At 29.3% G+C, this 11,636-nt stretch overlaps 1 protein-coding gene across 1 annotated transcript; it reads left to right on the top strand.

The window, feature by feature from the left end:
• Positions 1–7,568: 7,568 nt before the first annotated feature.
• LOC142331507 (venom serine carboxypeptidase-like) lies at positions 7,569–9,833 on the top strand. Its single transcript, XM_075377459.1, has one exon. It carries the CDS (start codon positions 7,700–7,702, stop codon positions 9,206–9,208), a length of 1,509 nt encoding a protein of 502 aa, XP_075233574.1. The 5' UTR covers positions 7,569–7,699; the 3' UTR covers positions 9,209–9,833.
• The last annotated feature ends 1,803 nt before the right edge of the window (positions 9,834–11,636 follow it).

The following is an 11,636-nucleotide window of genomic DNA, read 5'->3' as shown; positions in this document are numbered from 1 at the left end:
AATTGGTTTTCATTGTTATATGATAGAATAATATTTTTTATATTCACCAATTATTTAACGTATCATATACAAAAAGAATTCAACCAACGCGTTAACATAAATCTGGACGATAAAATGCTCTTGGAACTTTACAGAAATAAATCCCGTTCATAAAACAGGACATAAGAGCCCAGTTTTATAAACATGTTGTTATTAAATTCTATTTTAAATTAAACATGCAGCAAATAACACATTTAATTTTATATTTTTTTAATGCAAAGGTAAGTGAAGCGTGACCTAAGAACGGTGGTAAATGAAAAATGTTCTCGTGGTAAACAGAAAAATGAAAGCACATATAGAAATGCTTTGCTCAAAAGATTCCTAGGCGATCAAGCCTGAATTGAGGAAATCTAAAGTACAAAGTCCATAAGAAAATTGTTTGACTTCATTTTTTCAACCAGTTCTATTTTCCACGCACATCCAACCAACTCACACACACACACCCACAAACCACACGTGCGCACACATACGAGGTGTTTCTCTGTGTGTGTGTATTGATGCACACACATACAAGGTCTGTTCAGAAAATAACCAAATTTAATTTTTTTAATGTTTATTATTAATTTTACAGATTATTGATCCTTGTTCCCTTCAAAGTACTCCCCTCCCATATTAACATACTTTTCCCAGCGGTGTTTCCAGTTTATGAAACAGTCCTGGATAGCTTCATTTGAAATGGCCTTTTAGGTCCGTGACGAATTTGCTTTAATGTCGTCAATAGTCTCCAAAAGGCATCCTTTCATCACTGATTTTAATTTCGGGAATAAGAAAACATCGCAAGGAGCCATGTTTGGCGAATAGGAAGGCTGAGGAAGAACAGTCACTTATTTTTGGTTCAAAACTGACGAATTAACAAAGCTGAGTGTGCGGGCGCATGGTCGTGGTGAAGGAACCATAGATTAGTGGATTTTTCACGTATCCGTTGTAAAACGCTTTAATAGTACGCACGGTTCATTGTTACATCTTGAGCCAAGAATTAAAAGTGCACAATTCCATTAAAATCGAAAAAAGCAGAGAGTTATAGTTTTGACATCGGATCGAGACTGACGTGCCTTCATGAGGCGCGGAGATCCTTTGCCAATCCATTGTGACTGTTTTGTCTCAATATCGTAGCTGTAAACCCAGCTTCCGTCTCCCGTTACGATCCTTTGCATGAATGTTTCATCGTCATCGGCCTGTTCAAGAAGTTTCTGAAGAACGTCCACTCGATGTTCTTTCTACTGTTCGATCATCAAACGGGAACAAATTTTGTTGCAACTCGATGCGATGCATGTTCAATTTTTCAGTCAAAATGTCACGGCATGATCCAACTGAGATGCTAACCTCTTCTGCAAGTTCTCTGACAATCAATCTGCGATTTGCACGCACTAGATTTTCTGAACGTTGGTTTCATCAGTTGAAGTTAAAGGCGTTCCTGGTCGAGTATCATCTTCAATTGACTGACGACCACTTTTAAATCGTGAAAACCATTCGTAACACTGCGTACGACCCGTAGCATCATCTCTGTAAGCTTGTTTCAAAAGTTGAAATGTTTCTATGAAATTGTTTTCCCCATATCACGCAAACTTTTACGTTGTATCGTTGCTCCCGTAAATCGCATATTACAAAAATTGCTACTAACACTTAAACACGTTGCACTCAAACAACAATAACACGAAAACAGAACGAGATATCAAAAATCCCAGAACATGTGGTTACAGAGGAGTGTTGTGCGGAACACAATGCTGCCAATCGCACGTCACTAAATATCTTAGTCGGCGCGTAATTAAAAATGTTCGGTTATTTTCCGAACAGACCTCGTGTATATATATATATATAAAACCATATGAGTGTGACATTACTCATATTACTAATTCACACTCACACGTTGAATTAATATTGGAATAATCATTACATATTTATAGTTAAAACTTTGCTGTTAATAAAACAGATATATATTTATTATCAAATAATAACACTTTATTCAATGATCCTTTGATTTTAAATAACATAAGATTTTTAATTACCTTATTCAGAAAAATTGTTAGAAATATTTTGATGTGTATCATGAGTGTTTGTATTTTTATATTTGTGGTTGAATGTGCTTCTGATCTATGAATATTGTATAGTATTGAATGGTCACTGGAATGTAATTTGTATACTTGTGATTGGAGTGTCTTATTGTATTATGTTGTACGATCATGTCATGTTTTGTTTATATTAATGAAATAAAAGCAGTAAAAAAAAATAATCACACACACTTTTGGTCATACATGTGCATGTGTTTATTTTTCTGAAAATGTTTGTTGATCAGTTTTTTTATTACAAGGTGTAGTTTTCAATTTTTGTTCAGTGTTTATATAACACCTTTATTTATAGGAGTAGATGTGCAGCTGTTAAAAAGCAAAACAGAATCTACCTTTATAAATCATCTCATAGATTCAGGAACATATACAAAATTATTTTTTATCAGTGTTAGACTAAGTTAGTCATCCTAGTAAAGGCAGTTAGTTTTACATGGATTTGAGTAGTAGATTATGGGTACCGGTGTTCTTTGTTGGTTGGGTTGCAATTAACCACACATCTAAGGAATGGTCGACCTGAGACTGAACAAGACTACACTTCATTTACATTCATACATATCATTCTCATTCATCCCCTGAAGTAATACCTTAATGGGGTTTCATAGGCTAAACAGAAAAAAAGAAGACTAAATTATACTTGCTGATAATATACAAGGTCTCTCTTTTGTCTTCAGTCATTTGACTGGTTTGATGCAGCTCTCCAAGATTCCCTATCTAGTGCTAGTCGTTTCATTTCAGTATACCTCCTACATCCTACATCCCTAACAATTTGTTTTACATATTCCAAACGTGGCCTGCCTACAGAATTTTTTCCTTTTACGTGTCCCTCCAATATTAAAGCAACTATTGATATATTGATGCCTTAATATATATATATATCGATGCCTTAATATGTGGCCTATAAGTCTGTCTCTTCTTTGGCTATATTTTTCCAAATGCTTCTTTCTTCATCTATCATCTTTCTCTCTTCATTTGTCACTTTATCCACCGGTCTGATTTTTAACATTCTCCTATAACACTGCATTTCAAAAGCTTCTAATCTTTTCTTCTCAGATATGCCGATCATCCAAGTTTCACTTCCATATAAAGCGACGCTCCAAACATATACTTTCAAAAATCTTTTCCTGACATTTAAATTAATTTTTGATGTAAACAAATTATATTTCTGACTGAAGGCTCGTTTTGCATATGCTATTCGGCATTTTATATCGCTCCTGCTTTGTCCATCTTTAGCAATTCTACTTTGTAAAACATTTCAGATGAATGACATTAAAAACTGTAATAACTATGTAATCTGATATCACAGAGGAAGATACTGGATCATAGTCTCAAAGATATTATGAAAGCATATCTCTTTGTTATTTAGACATACAGTAATGACTTTTTTAATCTTTACTTACATTTTTTATTTGAAAATTTAGATTTATATACCATTATTTACGATACTCATAGATATTTATCATAAAAAATAAAAAAACAACATAACAGCGAGATTCATAGACATACATGGATAAATGATACAAATTTAAAAAAAAAATTAATTTGTACTATAGAGCTATGGTTTTAAACTATAAAAAACTGAATGACTGTGGCCCAAAATTTTAAAATTTGGTACTCTTTTACAATGATGAGAAATGAAGATGCTTAAAATTTGACTTATAAAGCATGTTCATATTTAAAAATGATAGCATAACACAATAAAAAGTTCATACAATGAACAAATACAGTAGTATGATTATAAAAATGATAAATTAAGGAAAATGTTTGATTTTTTTTCCATCTAATTGTAATAGCAGGTGGTTGATCAATGTTGAAAAATAAAGCATTGATAATGTTTTTATTGTCTCAACAACGCAGTTATTTTATCATTCTCCATCATAGCATATTATAATTACACAAATATCCAGTCATTTATGGAACTCAGTCTAATGCAGTGTGCATTTAGTTACTAAATATTAATTCTGAATGTTCATACTACTAGTATTTTACCAGTAATTGATGTGCAGTTATATTTTTTATGTTCAATAAGTCTGATAACTACATAATTTGAATTTAAAAACCAATACAACTTTACCATCGATTTATTTTATTCATCTAATTTTAATGAAGAAAAGATTGCCATAATTTTGTTGAAATTTATCCTTATATCTTTCTTATTAATAAAATATTTTAATAAATATTTTTTTTTTATAAAAAATATTTATTACCATCCATATAATTTCTAATTAAAAAAAAATTAATCATATATTTCAAATTGATAAATTTAAATATTAAGAGTTTAGATGGAGTTATTTAAGGAATTAATTTTTATCTGTATTAGTAGTGTTGTAATACTCTAACTCATGGAAAAGGTTAGGTGGATGAACTAGCTACTTTTACAAAGTTATGCAAGGGAATAGTGCCTGACAATGTAAGCTTTCTTCGTAAGGGAACATATGAGCATATGGTATCGTTTACAACCGGGTATGGTAGAACACCATTCATTTAATTATACATTTCGTCTTATCTGAATTGAATTTGAACCAGCAACCCCTGGATTAGAAAGCTTTGCAGTGGAACCGACCTTCAATTTAATTATGATGGTGCCACAAAGACAGAACTCTATTAAATAAAACCTACTTAGAATCAGTTAAAAAAACATTCAAAAATAGATCATTGAGTTCAACTATTTTAGATCAATTGTAGCAAAGTTAATGCATATTAAGGATTAGGAGCATGACCTCAGAAATAATCAACTGTACAAAAAAAAAATAAGGTGGAAGGTAGACAATGACATTGCAGTTTTCACCGATAATAAATAAAGAAAATTTATTCTATATAAGTCTATTTTATAGCATTATATAAAAATAGTTAACACTTATATTACAACATAATGCAATGTAGCAATACTTCATCTTGCAAAATGTATACACACATACACCGCACACTTACGTATACACACATATACTATTGCTGAGTTAATAAACCGTAGTTAAGAGCTCAGAAAGACTTAATAAAATTATTTGAATTTTTCATGGAAAATAAAGTCCTTAGAAAAAAAGTATCATTTCCAATTTATTATGGAGAAAAATTTCATATGATAAATTGATAAATACATGACTTTCTACTGATATACTTCTCGGAGACACAATGATCTAATAAAATTCAATTTTGTATTATAAATAATATGAAGGTTTACATCACACACATTAAATTTATACTTTCTCAGCCAGCTTATAAACTTTTTTTTACTTTTATTTTATTATTATGAGCTTAATTATTAAAAAAAAAAAAAAAAAAAATTGGAATTACATCCATTATTTTTATTTGTTTAACAAAACACAAAATTTGATTTTATAGCAAAACACTGAATAAATTTCTCTAAAATCCTCCTCAATACATTTCAATTAGTAGAAGAATTAATGTACCCCCTCACATTATTTTAACAACGTAGATAATAATTGAAGCGTAAAGAAACAAACATTTTCCTTTATTGAAATTAAATTGCATGCAGTTATAATAGGATACCATTAAAGAAGAGTTATTAAATGGAATGCCATAAAATTAAAAAAGGTAATAGGAAATGAAAATAAAATTTAAAACATACTCTTTCATAAAATTAACTGAAAATTATGTTTGAGAATTGATTAAATAGAAAATAAAACAAATTAATTTTAAGTTCTTTCAAATAACTGGGAAGCAGGATATATCAATAATTAAATCGTAGTAAGAAATTAAAAAGCAAAATTATAACAAAACAAACATGTAATGTAAAAATAATTACTTGTTTTGGACCTTTGGACAAGGAATTGATAGTAATTCAATAAGATGTTTTGTCTGGAGCATGACATTTCGTTTTAGCAAAAATATAAATCCTCAGGAAAGGAATAAGACAGTGGTTATAAGGATATGAAGCAGATTAAAATGGGTATAAATGCTGAAACATGTAGAAATTATAAAACGAGTTATGTAATGTAGAAAAGTATAATGCTAAATATTGCATGACTTTTCTGGCTGTGCCGGTCAACCTTGCCAGCTTTACCATTGCAAATACCTTGCCGGCTTTTTCATTGCAAAAATTTTTGCAATTCGGTCATTAAACGTTTTATTTTTATTTTCATAATAAATGTTTAAATATAAGTAAGAAAAAAAATTTTAGAGCCCCCGTATCAATGGAGCTTTTTTATTTAATACTAGCAGACCCGGCAATGCTTCGCTATTGCTAGATTTGAGTATATATATATATTAAATGAATACAATTGAAAGTATTGTAAAACATTAAAAAGATTAACATTACGGAACTTCATAAAATTTAACCTTTCACTTTATCTCTTTTTCCCTATTTCCCTGTTCTTTTTTCTTTTCCCATTTCCCCTCTTTTCTTTTAAATCGGACCAGTAGCGTAAATCGGTCTAGTAGTTTTTTAGTCTATATGAACATTGCCTTTTATATCTATAGAAGAAGAAAGTCTGTTTGTATATTTCTTTCTTTGTTTCATAAATATCTCAACCCCAGCGCCACCTAGCGGGTCCATTTTTTGCAGAGGTATTTCTTTCCATGTAAATAACATATATTCTGAATATGAGCCAAATCAAACCATAAACAAAATTTTTCAAAATATCTCGACCACAGCACCATATTTAGCGGGCTCAAACTAATTCAGAAACCTTCCCTGGCATGCATCCAACCATTCCCCAAAGTTTTATCGCTATCGGATGAATGGTTTAGGAAGGCATTAGAGACATACAGACAGACAAACATTCATTTTTATATATGTAGATGATGATTACCAAAATAAGATTTAACCATCGAAATTTCCAAATTTCAAATTAAAAAATTGTTGATTTTGGGGCTCCCTTACTCTTTTAGAACAGTTTAGTAAAACTTGTTTTATAAAGAAGTGATCCTTATACAAAAAAATTTAAAAGAATTGTTTAAAAATACTAAAAAAATTAAATATAACTTTTATCGATAGTAATACAAAAATATTGCTTTTATTTTGGCTTCAAGGTATATTATAGGGGCCAAAATCACTTAAATTTTAATTTTCCTTAAAATGACAAAAAAAAAGAAAAAAAAAGACCCACTAATATTATTTCTGAACTGTTAACCGAACTTAAGAATTATTCATAATATTTGATGATGAAATTCCCCAGATTTTATTGTGTCACAACTTATAATAGCCAAAAAAAAAAACCAATAATAAATTACTATATGAAGTGATGACAATATATCCCATTTATCTTGAGTAGCAATAAAAGTTAAACTGCTATTTATGTTTTTTTTTTACAAATGCTAAATTGAACCAAAACATGCTATTCTCATTGTAATATTTTATAATGTCTGTTTGAAATTTAATAAATAAATTAACTGAATTGATAATTCTATCAAATATAATACATACAAGCACTTCACAAAACCACTTAAGATAAATAATGTTCAAATATACTTGTTCGTATTAAATCAAGCAGTTGTTTATGTAAAATACATCAATAATTACATATTTGATAAGTGTAATATTAATATTTATATGAAACTATATGTTTAATAAAGTTAGAATTGTGTTTTATTTAATTTATAATAGTTGATTTTGTGTGGGGAAAAAAGAAACAGTAAAAATGTGCAGGGAAGTATTTTCTATACAACCTTATTTTTTAACTGTATTTTTATTAGGCGTTGTGTTTGTGAAATGCGATAGTGTTATTACTTCCAACTTTAACGAAGAAGATTTGTTAAACACTGTAGATGAGAATGATAATGACAAAGGGCCCGGTAATCCGTTATATTTGACAAAATACATAGAAGAGGGAAAATTTGAAGAAGGTAGGAAAGCTGCAGTCGTTAAATCATTTGCCGGAGACGTTAAGAGTTATGCCGGTTACTTAACTGTAAATAAAGAATACAATTCTAATATATTTTTTTGGTATTTTCAAAGCGAAAAAAATTATGAAGAAGATCCAACAGTGATATGGTTACAAGGAGGGCCAGGTTCTAGTTCATTATTCGGTTTATTTAATGAAAACGGACCATATATAATAACTAGAAATAAGATACTTAAAAGAAAGTATACGTGGTCAAAAATTAGCAATTTAATTTATTTTGATAATCCGGTCGGGACCGGGTACAGTTTTACAGAAAATGATCTTGGATATGCGACAAATCAAACGAATGTCGGAAAAAATTTATATAGTGCATTAATACAAATATTAAAATTATTTCCATATTTGCGGAAAAATGATTTATTTATAACCGGAGAATCGTATGCCGGTAAATATGTACCGGCTTTCGGTCATACGATTTACTGGAAAAATAAGAACAAACCAGAAATTGAAGTTAATTTAAAAGGTCTAATGATAGGTAATGCTTGGACAGATCCAATTCACATGATGAAGTACGGTGATTACCTTTATGAATTGGGGTTAATAGATGATACTGCAAAAAAGGAATTTCATAAAGTCGAATCTCTAGCCGTAGAAAAAATTAAACAAAAAAAATGGAGAGATGCTAGTAAATTATTTGATAAATTAGTCGGAGATGAAACATCATTGTATTATAGATATACAGGTTTAACCAGCTATTATAACTACTATAATGTACGATCAGGAGACTGGGAAGACTATGAAGAAAAATTTATTACAGGTAATCTTTTCCGAAGAAGTGTTCATGTCGGCAATAAAACATATAATAATGGATATGATGTTTATGAAAAATTATACGAAGATGTACCAAAATCTGTAATAAACTGGGTAGTAGAATTATTAAATAATTATAGAGTATTATTTTATAACGGACAATTAGATATAATATGCGCATATCCATTGACTGTTAATTATTTAAGAAATATGAAATGGAAATTAAGTCACGAATACAGAAGTGCAAAAAGATATATATACAAAACTAATGATGAAATCTTAGGGTACTTTAAATCTGTTGGTAATCTTACAGAGGTACTGGTAAGAAATTCGGGTCATATGGTGCCAACAGATGAACCTACATGGGGATTGCAGTTGTTAGATGACTTTATAAATAATAACATTACAGCAAGTAGATTTAAAAATAATTATGACGTAGAATTACCTTTGACTAAAAAAGTGACAAAAAAACTGAAAAAAATACCACCATTGTAGTAATTATATAAGTAACAAAATCAATAGATCAATTACCGTGATAAGTTTTCACTTTCTTACAGTCAAAAGTATATCGGACTATTATCTTTTTCTAAGGAACTCATATATCACAAAAACAAATGGGTCTGTTCAAAACTTTAATTTTAAATTAATAAATTTCATTCTGGAATAACAATAAAACGGGTTCATTAGCTCTTTAATAATAAAATCTGATCCGTATGATGATGTGCATATTTTCATTTTAATAATTTTCATAGGATTTTTCATATTCAAAACAAAAAAAAGTATAACATAAATACTGCACAAGCACTAAAATAAATATATTCATGAAGAACATTTTTTTAAATCATCATTTTTAGAAACTATTTTATTATTATTTTTGTTATCGGTCACAAAGAATTAATAACCTGATATAACTTGTGAAAGGGTATGTAGTAAATGTACAAATTAGTATTTAATAATTAATTTATTGTAATAGATTAATTAGCTGTCATCAAAGCTGCTTCATATAAATAATATTGTTTGTTACATTACATAAGTTTAATAATTAATAATCAAATTTTGAAGTTAATAAATATTTGTACATCTCATGTCATATATTTGATTTAAAAATTAATAATTTTGAAAAGCATAAATATAAATATTATTGTAATTTGATCTTTTTCTAAATGTTTCTCTATTTTTGTAGTTTATCTTCTTGATATTATTGATGTATAAATAAATTTTCATATAAATTCATACTTTACTCTTATCACTTCTTTTTAATAATTTCACACCTTTCTCTTCTAGTAGTTCTGGCTTTTTTTTTGTTAATATAATGTGTAGCCATATTAGAATTATATAATTATAATTAGTCTAGATTTTTATTATTTGTGTTTGAATATAAATATTATAGGTTTTTTATTTGGTTTTTAAAATATTTATAAATTGATAAACCTTTATAAATGTAACAATGGTTTTAGAATATTAATACATACAAAAATATTGCCCATAATGTGTACCCAAAAGTCATAAATTTATTAAAATGAGACATGTATTATACAGTAATGGGAAAATTCTTGATTTACATAATATTTTATTCGGCACAGATGTAAATATTTTCATACATTAAAAATATACATTAAAATAGAATACTCATATTAAATAGTAAAAAAAATAAAATCAGTTTTTTAAGTAAATGTGATTTATTACCGTGGTTGTAAGTACATATACTCAAAATCTCACTGTTTTTTTGGGGTTAAACATGTTGGTAATAAACTACCTAAAAGTATTTTAGAAGAAAAATCTACTACAAATCTAAACATAAATTGAAAACTGCTTGAAAGGGGTTATTTCTATCAATTGGGTGAGTATCTTACCAGTTATGATTGCTGCAGCTAATATTAAATATGTGTACTTTTTTCTTCAATTTGTTTTTAAGAAGTGTTAAGTGTATGGAAATGTATGTTAAAAATGTTATATATATATATATATATATCTCACTAAATAAAAAATACAAGGTCTGTCAATAAAGTAATGAGACTGGTTCAGAAACCAGTCCAGTGTTGTAAATCAGTGTTTTATTTACAATCCATGCATGGATTCCATCATCTTCAAAATAGTTCCCTGGGAAGCCACGCAACGCTTCAAACGGTTTTCCTGCTTTCCATAGCAGCGTTGGAACTCAGAAACAAGAATATCCTTCAGATGGTCGGTTACATTTTTTAAAAATATTTTCTACAATTCCAAAATGGTGTCCTTTGAGGTGTTTTTTAAAGTCAAGAACAGGAAACCGTCACAGGGACTCAAGTCAGGTGAATAAGGTGGTTGAGGAACTACAGGAATGTTTTTTCCCCCAAAAACTCATTAATTGAGAGTGCAGTGTGATGACAAGGTGCATTGTCATGATGCAGTATCATCAATCTAATGAAAGCCATGCCAATCTGTTCCTTCGATAGTAATGGCATTGTCCATAAGAAGTTTTTGCCTACAGGACAGACTGTAAGTCAATATGTTTACCAAGAAATTCTTGAAAGACTGCGGAAAAGAGTTGCCAGCGTGACACCAGCCATCAAACACAGCTGGATGCTGCATCATGACAATGTACCTTGTCACACTGCATGAACTTAGTGAAATGTTCTTTTCCCGGCTTACTCTCTGCAAAAATTTATGAAGAGATCTTGTAACTGCCGCTTTAATGTCTTTTTTGATTCTATATTTATCAGCTTTCCAGTTCTGATTTGGCTGTTACTGATATAATCTTTGAAGGCGGTCATTGTTAAGTGTAACTTGATATTGAAGGGTCATTGGTTCAATTTTTATCGGCTTTCCTCTTCTTACTGGGTAGTTACTGAAGCAATGTTTGACGGAGGTCAATGTTACGTGTATCGTCTGATAATGATAAGTGAATTTTTGTGGTTATTGGTTATAATTTTATCGGCTTTTCTCT

This window comes from Lycorma delicatula, chromosome 10 (assembly GCF_047948215.1).
Source record: "Lycorma delicatula isolate Av1 chromosome 10, ASM4794821v1, whole genome shotgun sequence".
Lineage (NCBI taxonomy): Eukaryota > Metazoa > Arthropoda > Insecta > Hemiptera > Fulgoridae > Lycorma > Lycorma delicatula.
This window is presented reverse-complemented; position numbering and strand designations above follow the sequence as displayed.